We start from the raw sequence: 22327 nt of genomic DNA, 5'->3' as shown, positions 1-22327 counted from the left end.
TAACAACATTCATTTTGGCATTTTCCTGGTTATATCACTGTATTAAAGGCAGTGTGCTCTTCACATTGTTATTAGTGTTTCCAATACAATACAATTTTATATATGATACTACTCACAAGTTACTCACTACTTGAGTAGTTTTTTTTTAGGTACTTATTTACTCTTACTCAAGTACTTTTTATGAGTACTCTTACTTCTACTTGAGTAACATCAGTGTAAAGTAACAGTACTTTTACTTGAATACTGTTTCTGTTTACTCTACCCACCTCTGACAGTGCCAGTAGGGATGTTAAAAGTATTAGCATGAACAGCAAAGTATGATAATTGACAGGTTGGTTTGGCAGTACAACTATGAGCATTGACAACTATAGTGATGATAATAGTTTAATGTCAAAGGAAACCATGTGGTCAAAGGAGTTACTCAACACTTGAACTCAATAGGTCTTTACCTTGTGTTTGCCTCCATGTGGAAAGAGTAAACGTGGACTAAATCATCATTATTCCTCCTCAGGGTTGTCCTGGAGAGCTCAAAGACAACTGGTGGTCAGTCTGCCCAGCAGGATCAAACAGACATGGAGTCTGTATTTATGGTCTGAACACTTCTTTTGAATCTGTTCTGTTGATTCTCCATGCTGCATTTTATTGACCAGCAGATCTGACATTTGCTTTCAAGATTCTAGCATAATTATGTCTTTTGTATAATAAATATTCTGTTCCAGGTGCTTGAAGACAACATTATCACTTTTGTGAGGAAGGAGCTAAAGAAGATCTGGAAGGTTCTGATTTCAGATTACCATGAAGACTCAGAGAGCGATGAGGGAAGGTGGGATGCTGAAGATGAATACCAAAGGAACTGTGAAAAGGCATTTCTTCAGATCACAGTGGACTTCCTGAAGAGAATGAAGCAGGAGGAGATGGCTCACTGTCTGCAGAGCAGTAAGACATTTTCTCTAAAGATTTAACTTGCTGGATAAATGGAACCATTATTGATTAAGGTGCAGCCGATCACAAATCTAAATGTTCAGTTTGGTTCATGGGTCAAAGACCACAGCTGGGTTCATTTTACAGATCAGCCACCCCCCCCCTAAAAAAACACAGTGAATCAAAATGCCCCTCTCTGCATCTCAATAACAGAACTTTCCACTAACATGTCAAAAGAAAAGCCTTAAAAAGCTTTATACAGTAAGGAGGACTAGTTCAATACTGCTTCAATATTGCTTTTACTTTAAAGGATTAGAAAAAGAAAACTCCTCCTCACTCTCAGCAGTGTCTGCATGTTCAATGATGCTTTGTCTCTGGCCAGTGGTTTGCAGGAAAGGACCAACGCGATGGGTTTTCTGTTTAAATTTATAAATAGTGAAGCTGTCTGTTTCAACTCTTCATTAGTAAATGTCTGAAAGCTTTTTTACATGGACTGTGCAGGCATCACGTTGCTGCCTCTGGTGTTTTCCAGTGTCTGTGAAAGTCTATAATGAGAATTACCCAATAGTTCTGTCAGAAAATGAAATTATTCTTGCTGTTTTTAATAAGCAGCTAACCTCTAATTGAAACTTGTCATTGTGCACCATGATGTTGACTTTTCCATTGATGCGTGGATCACACATGGTCCAAACTGTCATGACCTAACTGTGATCCGTTGCATTACTAATTACACTGAACAGAAATATAAATGCAACACTTTTGTTTTTGCTCTCATTTTTCATGAGCTGAACTCAAAGATCCAAGACTTTTTCTACGTACACTAAAGGTCTATTTCTTTCAAATATTGTTCACTAATTAGTCTAAATCTGTGTTAGTGAGCACTTCTCCAATGCCCAGATAATTCATCCACCTCACAGGTGTGGCATATTAAGATTCTGATTAGACAGCATGATTGTTGCACAGGTGTGCCTCAGGCTGGCCACAATAAAAGGCCACTCTAAAATGTGCAGTTTTATCACACAGCACGATGCCACAGATGCCGCAGGTGTTGAGGGAGCGTGCAATCAGCATGCTGACTGCAGGAATGTCCACCCGAGCTGTTGCCCGTGAATTGAATGTTCATTTCTCTACCATAAGCCGTCTCCAAAGGCATTTCAGAGAATTTGGCAGAACATCCAACCGGCCTCACAACTGCAAACCTCGTGTAACTACAACATCCCAGGACCTCCACATCCAGCATCTTCACCTCCAAGATCGTCTGAGACCAGAGAGCTGCAGCAACAATCGGTTTGAATAACCAAAGAATTTCTGCACAAACTGTCAGACACCGTCTCAGGGAAGCTCATCTGCATGCCCATCGTCCTCATGGAGGTCTCCACCTGACTGCAGTTCTTCGTCGTAACTGACTTGAGATGGCAAATGCTCACACTTGGTGGCGTCTGGCACTTTGGAGAGGTGTTCTCTTCACGGGGGAATCCCCGTTTTCACTGTACAGGGCAGATAGCAGACAGCATGTATGGCGCTGTTAGGGTGAGCGGTTTGCTGACTTCAACGTTGTGAATGGAGTGGCCCCTAGTGGTGGTGAGGTTATGGTATGGGCAGGCGTATGTTATGGACCACGAATACAGGTGCTTTTTTATTGATGTTGCACCTCATGTTGCAGCATGATAATGCACGGCCCCATGTTGAAGGATCTGTACACAACTCCTGGAAGCTGAAAACATCCCAGTTCTTGCATGGCCAGCATACTCACTGGACATGTCACCCATTGAGCATGTTTGGGATGCTCTGGATGGGTGTATACGACAGCGTGTTCCAGTTCCTGCCGATATCCAGCAACTTGGCACATTGAAGAGGAGTGGACCAACACTCCACAGACCACAATCAACAACCTGATCAACTCTATGCCAAGGAGATGTGTGCACTGCATGAGGCAAATGGTGGTCACACCAGATACTGACTGGTTTTCTGACGTGCTCGCACAGATTCATATAAACCAGTGAAGAATATTTGAGAGAAATAGTCCTTTTGTGTACATAAAAAGAGTCTTAGATCTTTGAGTTCAGCTCGTAAAAAATGGGAGCAGAAACAAAAGTGTTGCGTTTATATTTTTGTTCAGTATGTTAATATCCCAATACATGGAGTTAAGAATGTGTCTATTCTTTAAATTGTCGTTATTCATTTCATTTATAATCTGTTCATTGGTATTTCTTAATGTTTCATCAATCAGGAAGTCCTGCTGGAATTTGTCAGCGTGATCTGAAATCTAACTTGAAAACAAAGTACCAGTGTGTGTTTGAGGGGATCGCTAAAGCAGGAAACCCAACCCTTCTGAACCAGATCTACACAGAGCTCTACATCACAGAGGGAGGGACTGGAGAGGTCAATGATGAACATGAGGTCAGACAGATTGAAGCAGCATCCAGGACACCACACAGACCAGAGACCACCATCAGACAAGAAGACATCTTTAAAGGCTCACCTGGAAGAGATCAACCAATCAGAACAGTGCTGACAAAGGGAGTGGCTGGCATCGGGAAAACAGTCTTAACACAGAAGTTCACTCTGGACTGGGCTGAAGACAAAGACCACCAGGACATCCAGTTCACATTCCCCTTCACTTTCAGAGAGCTGAATGTAGTGAGAGAGAGAAAGTTCAGCTTGGTGGAACTTGTTCATCACTTCTTTACTCAGACCAGAGAAGCAGGACTCTGCAGGTTTGAAGAGTTCCAGGTTGTGTTCATCTTTGACGGTCTGGATGAGTGTCGACTTCCTCTGGACTTCCACAACAATCAGATCCTGACTGATGTTACAAAGACCACCTCAGTGGATGTGCTGCTGACAAACCTCATCAGGGGGAACCTGCTCCCCTCTGCTCGCCTCTGGATCACCACACGACCTGCGGCAGCCAATCAGATCCCTCCATGGTGTGTTGACATGGTGACAGAGGTCAGAGGGTTCACTGACCCTCAGAAGGAGGAGTACTTCAGGAAGAGGTTCAGAGACCAGGAGCAGGCCAGCAGAATCATCTCCCACACCAAGACATCCCGAAGCCTCCACATCATGTGCCACATCCCGGTCTTCTGCTGGATCACTGCTACAGTTCTGGAGGATGTGCTGAAGACAAGAGAGGGAGGAGGGCTGCCCAGGACCCTGACTGAGATGTACATCCACTTCCTGGTGGTCCAGTCCAAACTGAAGAGCATCAAGTACAATGGAGGAGCTGAGACTGATCCACTCTGGAGTACAGAGAGCAAAAAGATGATCCAGTCTCTGGGAAAACTGGCTTTTGATCAGCTGCATAGAGGAAACCTGATCTTCTATGAGTCCGACCTGACAGAGTGTGGCATCAACATCAAGGAAGCCTCAGTGTACTCAGGAGTGTTCACACAGATCTTCAGAGAGGAGAGAGGACTGTACCAGGACAAGGTGTTCTGCTTCATCCACCTGAGCGTTCAGGAGTTTCTGGCTGCTCTTCATGTCCATCTGACCTTCACCAACTCTGGTTCTGAGCTCATGTTTGAGAATTCTCCACGGATGTACCTTGTCAATTCAGTGGTTAAGTACTTCCAGGGTGCTGTGGACCAGGCCTTAGAGAGTCCAAACGGACACCTGGACTTGTTCCTGCGCTTCCTCTTTGGTCTTTCACTGCACTCCAATCAAACTCTCCTGAGAGGTCTGCTGAAACAGACATTTAGTAGCACAGTAGCTAATCTGACAATGGTGGATAACATCAAGAAGAAGATCAATGAGGATCTGTCTGCAGAGAAATGCATTAACCTGTTCCACTGTCTGAATGAACTGAATGATTGTTCTCTAGTGGGGGAGATCCAACAGTCCCTGAGATCAGGACGTCTCTCCACAGGTTATCTGTCTCCTGCTCAGTGGTCAGCTCTGGTCTTCATCTTACTGACATCAGAGCAAGATCTGGACGTGTTTGACCTGAAGAAATACTCTGCTTCAGAGGAGGCTCTTCTGAGGCTGCTGCCAGTGATCAAAGCCTCCAACAAAGCTCTGTGTGTGGGATTTATTGATCTACAAATACAAAGCTCTCTTTTATAGAAGTATACAATGACTGACTTATTACCTGTTTCCTGACCTTTTTCTTTCTCTGCAGGCTGAGTGGATGTGACCTGTCAGAGAGAAGCTGTGAAGCTCTGTCCTCAGTCCTCAGCTCACAGTCCTCCAGTCTGAGAGAGCTTGACCTGAGTAACAATGAACTGCAGGATTCAGGAGTAGATCTGCTATGTGCTGGGCTACAGAGTCCAAACTGCAAAGTTGAAAGCCTCAGGTCAGATCACAGTCCAGTTTGTCTTTATTTAGTCAAAAATGTATCTTTTTTTAAAGCTCCACTCAATTTAAACAACCTGTTTCGACCTGTTGTCCTGATTCAAATTACAATATTGTACAGCATAAAATATACAGTAACATTTGGATGAGGCTGAGAAACCTTTATTATATTCTGATGTCATGCAACTCTAATCACACATCTCTGTTACGTCCTCATTCAGGAATGAATGACTGTTATATTTCCATGTGGTTGTAAGAGTAACAGCAAAGGGTAAAGTATTCTGTTTAACTGAAGTCTATTTATTCCTCTTCTCGTCCTCTGTTATCACTCCAGACTAAGTGGATGTGCCCTCTCTGGAAGAAGCTGTGAAGCTCTGTCCTCAGTCCTCAGCTCACAGTCCTCCAGTCTGAGAGAGCTGGACCTGAGTAACAACGACCTGCAGGATTCAGGAGTGGAGAAGCTGTCTGCTGGGCTACAGAGTCCAAACTGTAAAGTTGAAACTATCAGGTCAGGGTTTTCGTTCTGATTTGACTGTTTATAATTTAAAATGTGACAAACATTCACTGATTAACACTTAACCTGAAATGGACTGTATATGCTATTTTCAATCAATGCCTCAAGTTCATTCATATAGCAAACAAGAACAAGGTATCCCATAATAAGTTCACATTTAGAGCAGGTGGGGACATGGAAATGTAAATAAAAGTGATGATAAACTTTAATCATAGAGCAATTTTCAAAATCAAAATGATAAAGTGCTTTACATGGACAGAAAAATATACAGACTAGTTATAAAATCATTAGACCAGCAAGGAAGAAATAACTAATACATTAAAAGACATACAATTAAAAAAAAAAAAAGGAACTCTTAAAGACACATGCTGAGGGGTCTGTGTTGTGTGTGATGTAGAGTCTCTGACAAACTGCAGACCGGTCTCAAACCTGTCTTTCTTTCTTTTCTTTTTTTTTTAAAGTTATATTTTTTGCCTTTATTTGATAGGACAGCTGAAGAGAGACATGAAATGTGGGGAGTAGAGAGTGGGGGAAGATATGCAGGAAATGGTCGACCGGCCAGGAATGGAACCGGCGACCACTGCGACGAGGACTGTAGCCTCTGTATGTGGGGCGCTTAGACCGCTAGGCCACCAGCGCCCCAAACCTGTCTTTCTTGTCAAAAGTTATGGAGGAAGTGGTCTCAAACCAGCTCTGAAACTACTTATCATCGATTCATCTCTTTGAGCCGCGGCAGTCTGTGTTTCAGGTTGATCATTCCACTGAAACAACACTGACAAAGGTAGTCAACCGTTTGTTGTTGGCTGTAGACTCGGACTCAACATCTCCTTTATCATTTCCTGATCTTAGATCTACCATTGACACAGTGGACCAATGTATATCAGTAGACAGTTGAGAAATATTTGGGCATTTCAGGTCAGGTGCTTTAGTGGTTGAGATCTTCCCTGTCATAAGGTCTCAATGGGTATTATATGACAACATTTTCTCAGAGTCCTGTGCTGTTAATGATTTGGTCCCCAAGCGGTCTGAGCATGATAATTCCTCTACAGTTGTATTCATCAGTTAAAAATAAGGACCAAACTTCAGACTGGAGTCTCTGATCACATCATAAAAAGTAGATAAATAACCTGTGTGATAAACACACAGATCCACATTCTCAAATGTCTGTATCTCCACCACAGTTAATTATAATTGACTACATGGATATCATTATGCACACATCTCCTGATTGTCTCCATCAAAGCATGTGAAGATGAAGGTCATGTATACAAAACCATATAGTGGACTCGACACAGATATACAGGAGAGATTGATCCCCTCACTAAGTAAGACACAAAGCATAACAAAGTCAACTACACAGACAGATCCATGCTATATCTGCTCATTTCCTCTATCTGTATCTCCCCAGGGTCATCATAACCTAACAACCTGTTGACCTGACACATGATTAGATATGGTTAGCTAATGTTGCTCACTCACCATCATTTTCCGCTGGGTCTCATTGCTCCTCTGCTGGAAATATCCTGTGGCTGTTATTTCTCCTAATCCTGTCCTGTTCCTCTCCTTTTTGACTTCTGACAGGCTGGTTAATAAAAGCTCTACGAACATATTCTTCCTCTTTATTAACTGGCATTTAGATTAATATTTATTAATGTTGAAGAAGAGTGGGACTTCCTTTTGCTACGCCACATTTGGTTGTCTGTTTTAAACACAAAACTAAAATAAAAGTGGCAAAATGGCTCCAGAAGTCGCTGTAGTGAAAGATTTCATACATTTAATTGAACTACACTATAAAAATAATTTACCTACTCATTGATTCACTGGGGTCTACAACCTGCAAGTTGCACTTCAATCAAACCCTTTGGTTTGGTTCACATTTAAAAGAAGTGACAGAAGTTGCCTTTTTCCACCTCAGTCAACAAGATCAGTGCTGTCATTGAATGGGTCTGAGGTTCTCATTCTTGCCTTTGTTTCATTCAGAACAGACTATTGTAATGACCCTCTGTTGGGTTAGCCGAAATAGAGTTTGCCAGTTCTGCACAGCAGTTGGTGCAGAATGCAGCAGCTCGTGTTTTGACTGGATCACGCAAATATCAGACAATTACTGCACTGCTGACCTCTCTTCATTTTCTGCATGTTCAGGCAAGAGCAGATTTTGAGGTGCTGCCGTTAACATACAACAATAAATGGTGCTCTTTTATTTAAAATTCTCTGTAAATAAAATAAAAATAATTTTATCATTATCATTGTTATTATAAATATTATTATTAGACCATACTCTTATTTGATATTATCCAACCCAAATTTAAGAATCTATCTGATCTCATCTTAATCCACCATGAGCAGAGCACTTTGCAACATTTAGCAAGTTACAGTGGCAAGGACAAACTTCCTTTAACAGGCAGAAACCTCCAGCAGGACCAGACTCATGTTAGACACACATCTGCTGAGACCGTGTTGGAGAGAGGGATAGAGGGAGGTGAAGAGAGATAATGGCACAGACTGTTATATTTCCATGTGGTTGTAAGAGTAATAGCAAAGGGTAAAGTATTCTGTTTAACTAAAGCCCATTTATTCCTCTTCTCATCCTCTGTTATCACTCCAGACTAAGTGGATGGGCCCTCTCTGGAAGAAGCTGTGAAGCTCTGTCCTCAGTCCTCAGCTCTCAGTCCTCCAGTCTGAGAGAGCTGGACCTGAGTAACAACGACCTGCAGGATTCAGGAGTGGAGAAGCTGTCTGCTGGGCTACAGAGTCCAAACTGTAAAGTTGAAACTATCAGGTCAGGGTTTTTGTTCTGATTTGACTGTTTATAATTTAAAATGTGACAAACATTCACTGATAAACACTTAACCTGAAATAGACTGTATATACTATTTTCAATCAATGCCTCAAGTTCATTCATATAGCAAACAAGAACAAGGTATCCCATAATAAGTTCACATTTAGAGCAGGTGGGGACATGGAAATGTAAATAAAAGTGATGATAAACTTTAATCATAGAGCAATTTTCAAAATCAAAATGATAAAGTGCTTTACATTCACTGACTCAGCTGACCTGATCTTCTCAGAAAGATTGTTCCAGAGATTTGGAACCCTTACTGTAAACGATTGGTCCCCTTTAGTTTTAAGTCTGGGCTTACAGGAACAGCAAATGAATGATAATACATTCTTAATATTTTGGCAGTTAGAGGTCTCATGTTAGCATTTACAATAATGATGATCATAATAGGGGTAGGAATGATAATGTCAATCAAAACAGTTTGAGTCGGTCTGTTCTAAAATTAAGAACAGCATTGTAACTGTGATGATAGTGGTGAGACTGCTACTGATGGTTGTAGTAGCAGGCCGTCTACGGCCACCATCCAGAAGACCCTTCGCCCAAAAGGGAGCTCAGGGACTCTGAGAAAGATCTGTGGTTTGTGACTTTAATGGGACAGGAAGAGTTAAAGTGAGTGACAGGGAGGAGAGGAGAGAGAGACAGGATCCCAGTGTGTCAGTTCCCCCGGTGGTCTAAGCCTATAGCAGTGTAACTAAGAGCTGGTTTGAAGCCTACTCTTAAAAGTAGAGAGGGTGTGTACCTCCAAGACCTTTACTGATAGATGATTCCAAAGGAGAGGGTAGAACTGAAGACTCTACCTCCCATACTATTTTTAGAGACCTTAGGTACGATGAGCAGGCCTGCATGTTGGGAGCGTAGTGTTGTATTTTAGATTTGAATATAGATCTTATGGGGAGCCGGTGTCGAGGAGCTAATCTAACCTTGTTTTGCAAGCAAATGTTCTTTACACCCCCATTTGTGCCCATGTGCATGTCAGCTGATGGCTGTGTTGCTGCATTTTCAACAAAGAGTTTTAACAGTGAATTGATGCCTCTCATATTATTTCAAACATCAAAGTAAAATTAACCTTCAAACATCTACATGTTGCAGAGAAATGTTACTTAAGTTGAGACGAAAACAGTGCTGGAAAGAAATGTGTTCAGATTAATAGTTTGGATGCCCAGTGTAGTGGCTTGCTTTCGCCAAACGAAACAAACACCTATAAGCCACTGAGGGGCTGCTTTACCGGGACTCAGTTGACGCGTCCTCCTCGTCAGGATGAATGAATGAAGTCCGCTCGTGCATTGACATCAACGGGTTTATTAGACACACAATATACGCACAGCCGATCAATCCACACTTGCATCTAATCGAACTTGTAGAATTACAGGCTTACGTCTATTGTAGACAATACGATGACAATGATGGAACAAGACGGAACGAGACGTTCGAGACGTTCGAGACGATCGAGACGGTCAAAAACTGTTTGCTACCCGGTAGGCAGCTCACCTGCCACTGATTGGGTCTTCTTCCCTATATGCTTTCTAACACCTGATTTGACACACCCGCCACCTAGTGTCCACACAAGTGCATCAAACACACAAACAGTCCACACATAATATTGACACACATATGGCTCTAACACCCAGAATGAATTCTTCACAAAGTGGGCAGTTCAAGCGACAAAGCTGGGTTTGTTTTTTCTTTAATTTGACTGACACAGTTGAACCCTCAGATAATCTGTCATGTGTTTTATTGTATACTTGCAGGCTTTCAGGCTGTATCCTCACAGAGCATGGCTGTGCTTATCTGGCCTCTGCTCTGAGATCCAACCCTTCCCATCTGAGAGAGCTGGACCTGAGTTACAATCAGCCAGGAACCTCAGGTGTGACCCTGCTGTCTGCTCCTGACTTCAGACTGAAAACTCTCAGGTATGATGACGTCCAGCTGCAGCTACAAACAATCCCTGTAATAAAGGAGGAAGAGCTGCAAACATTTTCTCTGATTTATTGGTTAATTCTTAATATTTGTGTTTAATGCACAATAATTCAGAAGAAGCCTGTATCTCCTGCTCAGGATAGAAACACCTGTTTACAGTAACATGAGGTATTTGTGGAGCAACTGTCAAAGACAGAATCTTCAAGATCTTTAATTATAATATGAATTCATATTAAATGAATGCAGTTTGGTCAGCTCTCTCTTTCTTAAGAAAGTTGCAATAATCCGTTACCTTTATGACAGATATATCAGTCCCTCCAGGAAGTTGCGATTTCGCGATCCCAACTATCAACCCAAATTCAACCAATCAGCATGATTTTTGTGCAGCCTTGCAATATTATACAATCACCGCAACATTCCCGCAAATTTGACCAATCACCTTAACCTCAGACCCTGTACGTCATCGGTTTCCTCATCAATTTCACTTTCTTGCTAGCGGTTGACAAGATGAAGACTTGTCCGACACGAAAAAAGCACATTTACCAACTAAACGTTCCGCCGAAGTTCGTGCAAGTCAGTGTCCGGATGTTTGACATGAAAGTGGGGGTAAACTGTTTTGCACGGCGTGCAATATCATGGTGGAACATAAACGTAAGTCCTCACTTGATCAGCACTTTTCAACAGCAGCAAAACATGCATGGAGAACGGGTGAAAAGTGGAGACAGCAGGCAGGACAAGTGACGATGACAACGTTGTTATTTATAGATACTCAAATACCCTTTTAGTATTAATAAGCTACAGATCATACGTTTTGATTTTGTTGACGAGACGACGACGAGGCGAAAACTTTAGTAGCGGACCGCCGGACATTAAGGATCCGCCTCCATGCATCTGTCTCATCTTCATTGATGATTTTTACGCCCGGTGTGCGTTAGTGACAAAGACACAACCGGGGGACGTCTGTTTAATATTTGAGGTTTGCCGTTTTTGCTGCCATTACCATAAAAAGCTCCACGTCCACATCTTGATTTATTCCAGTTTGGTGATACATCAGACACATTAAGTAAGTTTGGATCAACTCATAGTCATTAAAGATGCAGATGCATTTCAGAGTGCCGTGAACTGGCTGTCTGTCCAGTGCGCCTGTCGCTGCAGGTACATTCAAGGACCGTTGTAAATGTGCAATACATCCCTTTCATGGCATTTTTCTGTGAACCAAGAGAATCAAAATAGTTGAAATCTCAAGCATTTTTTGGTAAGGATACCAACAACACTAAAAACAACTGCCAATAATATTTACTTCCCCTGAGATGTTATTGGGGAAAAAAGCTAAAAAAAATGTTTTGCAACTTTCACTGAAATTTTTCAAAAAGCTTTCTCAAAATCAGGCATTTTGGGCCGCAACAATCACAAAAAAAAACCTGCACATCCTGGAGAGACTGATATATGTACAGGACATGGTTAGCTTAGCCTCACACATGGACTCATAATAGTAGAAACTGCCTAGCTCCAACAAGGGAGAAAAAAGAACATATCAATGACTCCAAAGCAGCTAAGTTGAAACTGTAAATTAAACAGCCACAGGAGAGGGCTGCTACAGCCAAGGTTTATATTTAGACTTTTCTTTTCTCATTGTTTAACAGGTTGGAGCCTGCTGGAGCTGAGTGGTTGAGACCAGGTCTGAAAAAGTGTAAGTGTGGTTTAATTTGATTCATAACAACAAAGCAGCTCACATAAATGTGTCGATCAGTGAACAGACAGCAGATCAATAATTGCAGCTTTAATTGATCTCTTTCAGATTATCGTGACCTTACAGTTGACACAAACACAGTGCACAGAAACCTCAGACTGTCTAACAACAACAGGATGGTGAAACGTGTGGAGGAGGATCAGGCATATCCTGATCATCCTGAGAGGTTCGACCACCGCTGTTGGGCTCAGCTGCTGTGTAGAGAAGGTCTGACTGGTCGCTGTTACTGGGAGGTCGAGTGGAGTGGATATGTTTATATATCAGTGAGTTATGGAGGAATCAGAAGGAGAGGAGACAGAGAGGACTGTGTTTTTGGACAGAATGATCAGTCTTGGTGTCTGGTGTGTTTTGAAGAGCAAGGTTACTCTGTCTTGCACAACAACATAGAAACATTCCTGTCCCCCTCCTCCTCTGTTGGTCCCCTCAGTACCAGAGTAGCAGTGTATGTGGACTGTCCTGCTGGCACTCTGTCCTTCTACAGAGTCTCCTCTGACTCTCTGATCCACCTCCACACCTTCACCTCCACCTTCACTGAACCTCTGTATCCTGGGTTTAGGCTCTGGGGTTCTGACTCTTCTATGTCTCTGTGTTAGGAGGAAGAGTCTCTGACAGAGAAACCCCCTCACTCTTCTCATTCTTCAACAGATCAGTTGAGTGAGTGTAGGATCACAGTCATACAAAGTACTAAAGGGTACTGCCAAAAACCATCAGATAGCTTCCACTGCTGAGCAGAAGATATGTGGCTTTATCTGAGCACCGAGTCATTCCCTCAGCTCTCTGTGTCCATGTATACTTATTACCTGGATTCCATGTACAGATACAAAACAGCTGAACCAAAGATGATTTTAATGATGTAAGAACACTTTATTCATACCAAAGAGGCTCCACAGTTTTAAAGGTTGGTAGTGCTTCAGTGTTAGCGGTATTCTTATCAGCCAACCTACAGATGAGTTAACACTAAAATAATATTAAAATGATTCACAGTATTTTATTACATTTAAAAAATAGTTATATGTATATATTACTGGATGTGTGAATACATAATGGGTCCTTGTACAATTTGGTACTGCTTACTAAGTCTGGGCTACAATTGTACAATTACAGACGGCTAAATGAGAAATACGATATGTACTTTCATTGTTTGTACGGACCTGGATATTCATAATAATAATAAAAAAAGAATTTCAAAAATGATTCACAGTAAGTTAAAACGATAGCGTTTTTCTGTTAGCATTCTTAACAGATGCAGAAAATAACAGCAGCACCTGCACAAGGTGTATTTTCTTCTCACTCAACCAATCCTGTAACTCTGCCAAAGCCCACACCGTGCTGCAGTTTGTGGTCTCTTCATGAACTTAACTCCTCTTTAGGACTGTCAATGAATATTCTAAATTTGAATATATATTCGAATATTAAAAAAAACGGAGATTCGATTGTGAAAATGAATATTCGATTGTGGGAAAAAACACATCGGCGGCTGCTTTGCGAGTGGGCGCACTGCATGACGGGTCAGGGACAGGTCACAGGAGTCACACATGCACAGCGTGAAGCAGACGGCAGAGAGAAATCTTTCCGTCCCCAGATCCTCAGTGCGCTCTGAACGCATCTTATCCTCCGCTGGGAACATAGTGAATAAAAAGAGATCTGGCCTCTTCACATGTGGACTGTCTTCTTCACATGTGGACTGTCTTGTGTTTTTGACAAATAACCTGTCAGGCCTAAGACCCTACATTCACAGTGGACTAAAAGAGCCCGACCATCAGTGACACTGGGATAAAATGCAGTTTTCCTCATTTTTTTATACAAGCACCAAGAATGTAAGTGGACTACTTTTTCATTTTTAACTTTAACTTCAATTAATGTTAATAATATTTGCTTCAATCACTGAATGAAGCCTGCCTATATTAGGGACAAGAGTCAGGACCTTTAATTGCTCGCACAAGTCTTGTTCAGCACCATAGACTGTTCTGCACTCACTCAGCGCATTGCGCACAGAGAGGGGAGGGGGGCGAGTGAGAGGTCTCCGGTCTTCAAAGTGTTACGGTTTAGACCATTAGGTCATTTACTTGTTTGGTAATGTGTAGGTATTTTTTAGCCATGTTATACCTTAAATAAAAATAATAATAATAATGCGCACATATAGATATTCGAATGGTTCGAACCTATGGGTTTTTTTTTTTAGAGTGAATATTCAAATGTCATTTTGGAGCAATTTTGACAGCCCTACTCCTCTTTGACTTAGCTCCTTGTGCACTTTAACCTCTCTTGCTAGCTTTTGTTCTGTTGTAACTCTGTTGGTCTCCTTGTGTACATGTGTGATCAGGTTGTCCCTAGCATTGCCTTTGCTACTCAGCATTAATAACCATTGTCAAGGGGTTTTGACCAAGACTGTCACCGTCCAATTGTTTCAACCATGGTAGAAAAAGTTGAGAAAAGTCTGTCTCAGAAATGTTTCTTTAAGATCTGAGATCAAACTTTTGATTTCACTTCATCTGCTGTGAGTCCTTTTCTGGTCACAGCGTTTCTGATGAAGGAGATCTTTGAACGAGTGATATCAGCCTGAATATTTGTTTATACTCACTACTGAGGATATAAAATATCATTTAAATAAACCAGCTTGTTTGTGTTCCAGCAGCTTTACCTCGGTTTCAGATCAACAAATGAATTGTACATTCCTGATATATCCTCTTCCTCTCACGAGTCTGTGTGATTTCTGTTTGGCCCTGCAATGTCATGCCCTTATATGGGCATTTAAAGGGCATGTATCTCTGCTAATTAGGAAGATGGACCACAAGTGTCAAACTTAGGAGAACATGGCATTCACCACCAATTTAAGAAGTCAGGTGAGAACAATGCTGCTGTTTGAGAACACGTCATGAATCAGACTATGAAAGAACATATATGGAATTTTTATTTGGTTTAATATTCGTAACGAATTATTCAAGATAAAGTTTCTTTTAACTGATTTGTCAGGTAAGGCAGAACCAGAAAACAAAAGAGTGGCAAGTGAAGAATTACCAGCCGCAGAAGCTTCCAACTGTAGCCACAGTGGGTTCTTTTCAAGTTCTCCTAATCTGCATTTCTAGTATGGAAGAGCCCTGGAGTTAGCTGCCCAGTAGTAATGTTTGAAATTTGGCAGGCCGAGATCCCCCTTTTTAAGAGGTTTGTGAAGGTGAGCCTTAGATATTCTAGGTGATTTATAACCCCATATAAATGGCGTTATAATAGAATCAAGATGTTTTAAAAAAGATGCGTTCAGGTATATTTGCAGGTTTTGAAAAAGGTTAGGGATAGACCGGCATCAGCCTTTTTTAAAAATCTGACGGCCGATAAGAGATCAATTAAAAACTGGGTTATTTTGGCTCAAAATCCCCTAAATCACGTGGCAGTAATGACACCATCTGCAGAAACCGTAGCCTAGCTTGTGTTCCATTTCTCCTGCAGTTTCTCATTACAGGAGACGAGCTGAGCGGTATCCGTTGTGGCCTCTACAATTACTAGAGGTTTAAAACTCATACAACCTCACTTTAAGAACACTGAAATACCCCCATAAAACAAAGATAAGTGAAAGATTAACATTTCAGTTATATTGACATTTTGGAAAACTGTATTTTCACTTAACTTTATAAGACATGTTGCTGAGCCTGGGAGCTCCCTGCACTTTGTGTTAGAATTTTAAAACAAAGATATCTATTGTCTAAGATAAAAAAAAAAACTTTAACATGTTGCAAAACTGATTTAAACAAAGTTAAGTGTTGGAGTTTGTATTATTCAAACTTTTGACGCAAATATTTCCCCTTTTACTGCAAATGAATATCGGCTCCAAATATCATTAATCGGCCTCCTTGACTACTAATGATCAGTATCAGCCCTTAAAAAAACACATCAGTCTATCTCTAAAAAATCTAGGTAGGATCACCATTTGTATTGCATTTACCTGCCCAATCAGAGATAAGGTATCCTCCATGACTCAATGTTTGCTCTGAGTTAAGCTATTGACTCTATGAAATTCAAGTTATAAAGGTGTTGTGGGTTCCTGGTTAGCCTCAGGCCCAGATAGGTAAAACATTCTTTAACTATTGTTACTAAATGTATCCGTTAAAGGCATAAATTTGCTCTTCTTCCAGTTTATAGTATAACCTGTAATGTTCCAGAGTGAGTTTATATAGTCTAGTAGGATGGGAATAGAGACTGTGGGGTAATCCTGGAATGCTTTCTAATGAACATGAGCCTTGTCAAGAGTTCATTTGTAGAATGACTTGCCTTCTTAATGTGTTTGAGACCATCAGTTGTGTTGTTCAGAGGTAGGGTTAGTACACAATGGATAGCCCTATTTGACTACTGTTGTAATCCAGATTATGGCAAAACCAGATTATTTAATATTTTTGATGTCTTCAGTATTAATCTACAAAATTGAAAATAATTAAAATAAATAAAAAACATTGAATGAGAAGGTGTGAACAAACTTTTGACTGGTAGTGTACATTAAAGAAAAATCTTAAGATGTTGGTGAATGAGGCTCAATATTTACAACCACAGAATTATTTTGAACATGAAAGCTTTTTTGATGACCATTTAACATATTTACATGTCAGTTATTTTTAAGCACCATTTCATTTATATCATGGCTAAAATGATTATATAAGTGAGCATCAATCACTGAAACGTTCATTGCTCAGACTGGATTTGATTAGAAGTTGTGGGTCTTCGAGTCCGGCCCTCATTATGGTCCGACACTGAAATCTGATGTCCATGGGTCTTTTGTTAAATGTTAATGAACTGTGCTGTTATCCAGAGGTGTTTCTGTCTCTGTGGTCAAGTACCAGAGAATGTGCAGTCTTCTTTGTTGTCTTCTGTGGAGGATGTTTAAAACATCTCTAACAATGTGTCTGAACCTTCTTGTAAACATCACCAGCCCGTTATACCATATCATATCATATCATATCATATATCATATCATATCATATCATATCATATCATATCATATCATATATCATATCATATTATATATTGATGTCTTTACTGTAATGGTTGGAAACTGGTTGGTGTTAGGCCTCTGGAGTATCAACCTGATATCACCCTGTTTTGAACCCAACGTCCACTTTAAAAACATGGTGGGCAATGTTGAGAATTTTTCATAGTGTCATATATGTATGTAGGAATGTTTAACACTTATCCCTTTCCACTCTAAGTGTCAGGGGCCGAGTAACTTCATCTATGTCATCAGACGCCACTGGGTGATGGCGAGACAGGGTCACTGTGGTAATCAAGGTCTTCCTCCCTGCTCCTGTCTTCATCTGTATGTTGGGACAGAGTTAGTGTCTCCAGACTAGAGCACAGCTCTTCTCCCCAATTGTTGTTAATTCTTGTCCAAATATGGGTATCTAACTTTAGTGTTGTCTTTGGGAATAAATACCACGCCCGAGGAATTGTCTGAAAGAATTGACTTGGCATTGAGCTGCACTCTCCTGCCTGTGTACTGTTATGTTATTTCTCCTTGATCAAGTTTTACATAAACTATTTCAGTCTCCTGAGTCTTCTGTGTCCAGTGTCCAGTTTATTGATGAATTCCACCACAGGTACTAACACGGGACTTCCACCAGATTCGTGTCCGGTCCGTCTCAGATCCGCTGCAATCCGGCTCCGTGCTCTCTCGTCTGTCAACACCCACCGGCTGCTTTTTTGTAACGCAGCAAGGAGCAGGACTGCCGGACAGCCGGAGTCATGTGACCAAGGTTTTCACTCAATCAAGGATTCTCCTCCTCCTCTCCTCATCCATGTTGTCTTTCTGGTCCTCTGAAAACCCCTGACCTGTTGATTCCAGGCCTGGCCAGATCTGGAGGAATTTGGCCATTACTGGGAATTTTGTGTTGACTGGACAAAAATGTAGTAAGGGTATCACCACAGCCTGTTTTCATCTCTAGCCTGGATTATTGCAATGCCTACCAAGCAAAGCCCTGGACATGCACAAGAACATACAGACTCAGCTGCCAAGATTTGCACCCAGTTTGATCCCTGGTAACACCTCATCATAACCAGCCCCATCCGCCTTCACTGGTTCCCAGTCAGGTCTAGCAGCATATTCCAAATCCTTTTCGTCCCCATTCAGGGCTTCGTCAACTGATGCCATTTGTCGCGCTGGCAATGCTTATTTTCTTAACACTCCTCTGCAGAGCTTATACAGGGATGGGCGGTTCAGCTCTGTTCTGTGATCAAGTCATTTGGTTCAGCTCAGTTAAATGAGCCAACTCTTTAGGGTCAAGAACAGCTCCTCATGTAAAACCATGTCTAGACTGAACATATTTAAGGTGTTTCATGTATCAACCAAATATAACATAGGTTGACCCTTGTTTGGTAACTTTTCATATCACTTAGCATTATTTAAATGATTGTACCATAGACTGTTTGAAATATTAACATAGTCTCAGTGCCATCACCCATTGGTGTCTGAAGCAGAGTTTTCAAGCCCTTAGCTGGAGGTCCCCAGATTGGACATGCTGTTTAAATTCCCATTTAAACATGGTACAGCACTATTTTTATGATAAGAGAATGCATAAAACATGAACACAAATTGCACATGATCAGATATGCCTGCCTAACGTTAAGATATCGTAGCATAAGGCTGTTGGAATCACTTTAATCACCATCATATATAAAATAACTATGTGATGTATTTCGATCGAGCGCTCGGTGCTCGATTGTGTTTGTCTGTTGTAACCAGATGTAGGTTCGTGATTGTTTGTTGTCATGATTACCACTAAAGGACAATGGCTACTGGAAGTCTCGTCTCCATGTCTTAATATATATATATATATATATATATATATATATATATATATATATATATATATATATATAGAGTCTTTTAGCCCCCAGAACTTCTTTCCCCTGAACTAAAAGGTTCCTGTGCCCCCATTGTTGTCTGCGTTTCAACTGATCACAGATGACACCATAGAAGCAGATGGACAGGGAGGTATCATTATGAGCAACACAGCAGTTAGCCTGTTAGCATGAAGAGACTGAGCTGGCGCTGTTTTAGATGGTGCTATATTTCATCACAGATGGATTCACTGAATCAACACGTGAGAGGAGATAAGCGCGAGTAGCAAAGACGTTTCAACACGGCTTTAAAATCCTTTTGAACTCAAAAAGCCGTGGCAGAGATCGACCAGTGTTTTGGTTTAAACTGCGACCCCGTTAACTGGAGACTTTCAGCCAGATGCATCCCTACTAAACGTCTTTAGACGATCATTAAATATCTGATGAGGATATTTTGAAATCTTAATAAAAACTAAACTAGTTTACATTCCCAGGAACTCCCTCTGTGTTTCAACAGCTGTGTAAACTCCACAAACACTGACACGTTCAGCTGAAGGTCTCCAGTTTACAGGGTCACTTTTAAAACTGTAACACCGGGAGAGACACATTCACGGTGGGCTGAGAGAAGACTACTGTTACAAGCTGCTAAATCAAGAGAATCACAGCTTCTTCTTTTGAAAAGTACACACACATACAAAAAAGATAGAACAAATAAAAACTAATGAAAGAAAGAGAAATCAAGTGAATCACAGATGTGTGTGATGTTATTGTGGACGGCGGTTAATCTACCAATCAGACACGTTCAGCATTGCAGGCCCTGCCCCAGAAAGCCCAGGGGCCTTTAACAAGTAGTACCCCCCTAGCAGGGGCTTTTTAGGGGGGAGATTATCTACCCCTGGTAGAAAATAGAAGAATGACAACAAGCTGTCACCTTCAGCGGTGGATGTGCAGACAGGGACACACGAGCACAGCGGTGCAATTTCTTGAATTTCCCCGTTGTGCGACGAGTAAAGGAATCTCTTAAGATCAGAGAGACAGCTATGCAGACAGATTACAGGCAGTACGGGATTAGAAAACAAGCTAACAGTAGGCTAAAGCAACACACAGAGGAGTTCGGATGTGTGCACGTGACTCAGTGATTCATTTATGATTGATTAGATATTTATGTTGTCAGAAATATCAGTTAGCCCCGCCCACTTTAACCTAGCGTAAGAACGTTATCAAAAACTGAATATGCTTAAAAAATGGATTAAAGTTCAGATCTAATATTTAAATATATATAACAGTATGTACATGTGACTATGAATATCATAGTTAAAAGGTTTGTTTTGATTTGGGTTACCAGAGGCTTTACGAAAAGAGAGGCACAGTGAGCTCTTACTGTGATGGAGATCCCCAGCCCCTCATGGTCCTCTTTGACCAGCGCCACCTTTCTGATGGGTCCGACTCCCTGCGTCTTCTTCAGCATGTCTGGATCCTGTGGAGACGTTTAAACACGTCTCAACAAACTCAGCAGAAATACAAGGACTTAACGCTTTGACCAGCTGTGTCGTCCAACACTCACGTGTCCCACAGGGGAGGGCTGGGGTTTCTTTGGGTCATTGTGTCCTCGACACGCCCTGATGACGGTCTTGTGGCGGTGCAGGTGGATCTCAGCCTCCAGCTGGTTCCACAGTTTGTCGTGAGCTGGTCCCTTCATGTCCCGACCCAGCAGCTGGATCTGCTGCACCCTGAAACACACACCCAAACAATCTGTTGTCAGAGCAGGTGACAGGTAGTCCGCCTTGGTCTTACCCGTGATTAATCTGAGTGCTACAAGTAAACATTAAACTCATGTTTGTTGATTTGGAGATTATTATTCCAAACTTGAATTGACTCATATTTCATGTACAAGCTTTTGAGACCTCTAGATCCTGTTTCATGACTTTTTTCTGATACAACTAGATACATGCTATGCATGGATACTCCTCCAGGGGGCAGAGTGGCACACTTTAACTTTGAGGTTGTCAAACTGTGACAGAAACTTTGAGTTTTTATGAGTTTTTTTCCTACTTTGAAAAAGATAAAGAGAGGAGAAACATTGGTTGTATCGCTGATACTTCAAGAAGAATAGAAACCGGACTGAGATTACATAAAATGAACTTTTATGATGAAACAAAAAATCTGTGTCAGAGTAGATAGCACAGTGGCTGGGAAGTGCAGTGCAAATTTACAAAGGATGAAACACCTTTACAAAGTTGGAGACAAATTACAGAATTACATTACCAAAGACTTTTATCAAGGCCAAAGCAAATTTACAACGTACCAAATACAGGAAGTGATCAGGAAGTGATCGAGGGAGATGAAATGACTGTGGTTACGTTACTGTAATGCCTGTTCTACATGTGCACTGCAGAATGATGTGAAGGCTGGCTTGACAGCAGTCCGTTTCTCTCTACCAAAACTTTCCGTCAGAATCTGTCGTTTGTTGTTTTGTTTCTGTTAAAAATGTTCCGTCTCTTTAAAAGGAACCCTAGCTACCAAAACGTATTTTCCTATATGATCAATGTTTGTATCAGCTATATAAAAACGATAATAAAATCTCTGAAAATATCTTAGTTTGTATAAAACTGGAACAAATATTTTCACTCGTAGGCCGCCATTGTTCTTTGCGTCGCAATGATGTTAGGGTAGTGACGTCATTTGGTTGCAACAGTCTGTTTTCTTCATGCCAGCTGAAGCATGTGATTCCTGGGTGCTCTGTGAAGTTATATTCCAGATCAGACTGTCTGTACAGTAGGGCTGTCAAAATTGCTCCAAAATGACGTTTAAATAGTCGCTCTAAAAAATCCCATAGGTTCGAACCATTGGAATATTTATATTTGCGCATTATGTCAATAACAGGTGGACAAACTAATACAAGGAGACATAACTACTTGTATATGTATTTTTATTTCAGATATAACATGCCTGAAACATACCTACACATTACAAAACAAGTAAATGACCTAATGGTCTATACCGTAACACTTTTAAGACCGGAGACCTCTCGCCCGCCCCCCTCCCCTCTATGAGTGAGTGCTGAACAAGACTTGTGCGAGCAATTAAAGGTCCCGACTCTTGTCCCTAATATAGGCAGGCTTCATTCAGTGGTTGAAGCAAATATTATTAACATTAATTGAAGTTAAAGTTAAAAATGAAAAAGTAGTCCACTTACATTCTTGGCGCTTGTATAAAAAAAAGAGGAAAAACTGCATTTTATCCCAGGGTCACTGATTGTCGGGCTCTTTTAGTCCAC

The 22327-nt window shown here is 41.2% G+C and overlaps 2 protein-coding genes across 2 annotated transcripts in view; one reads left to right on the top strand and one right to left on the bottom strand.

The window, feature by feature from the left end:
- The window catches only part of LOC117824354 (NACHT, LRR and PYD domains-containing protein 3-like), a 29207-nt gene extending 11441 nt beyond the window's left edge, over positions 1-17766 (top strand). The window contains exons 7-15 of the mRNA XM_034699822.1: positions 512-590; positions 720-936; positions 3152-4937; positions 5039-5212; positions 5546-5719; positions 8331-8504; positions 10313-10474; positions 12125-12171; positions 12280-17766. Coding sequence (XP_034555713.1) covers positions 512-590; positions 720-936; positions 3152-4937; positions 5039-5212; positions 5546-5719; positions 8331-8504; positions 10313-10474; positions 12125-12171; positions 12280-12824 — 3358 coding nt within the window. The 3' untranslated portion in view covers positions 12825-17766. The remainder of the gene's footprint in view (positions 1-511; positions 591-719; positions 937-3151; positions 4938-5038; positions 5213-5545; positions 5720-8330; positions 8505-10312; positions 10475-12124; positions 12172-12279) is intronic.
- A 130-nt stretch (positions 17767-17896) lies between these two features.
- On the bottom strand, positions 17897-21692 carry LOC117824627 (Golgi-associated PDZ and coiled-coil motif-containing protein). The gene is made up of 4 exons (XM_034700162.1): positions 21679-21692; positions 20615-20780; positions 20432-20527; positions 17897-18067 (listed from the first exon to the last, which is right to left on the bottom strand). The coding sequence occupies exons 1-4, from the start codon at positions 21690-21692 to the stop codon at positions 17975-17977; spliced, it is 369 nt and encodes a 122-aa protein (XP_034556053.1). The 3' UTR covers positions 17897-17974.
- Positions 21693-22327: the final 635 nt, after the last annotated feature.

The sequence above is a fragment of the Notolabrus celidotus genome, chromosome 13 (genome assembly GCF_009762535.1).
Source record: "Notolabrus celidotus isolate fNotCel1 chromosome 13, fNotCel1.pri, whole genome shotgun sequence".
Classification (NCBI taxonomy): domain Eukaryota; kingdom Metazoa; phylum Chordata; class Actinopteri; order Labriformes; family Labridae; genus Notolabrus; species Notolabrus celidotus.
Note: the sequence above shows the minus strand (reverse complement) of the source record. Positions and strands in the feature narration are given on the sequence as shown.

Coding starts and splice junctions, on each gene's coding strand:
- LOC117824627 (XM_034700162.1), bottom strand. Junction 20,528..20,614: donor AGCCCTCCCCTGTGGGACAC/GTGAGTGTTGGA, acceptor ACGTCTCCACAG/GATCCAGACATGCTGAAGAA. Junction 18,068..20,431: donor GGCTGGGGATCTCCATCACA/GTAAGAGCTCAC, acceptor AAATTCCTCCAG/ATCTGGCCAGGCCTGGAATC.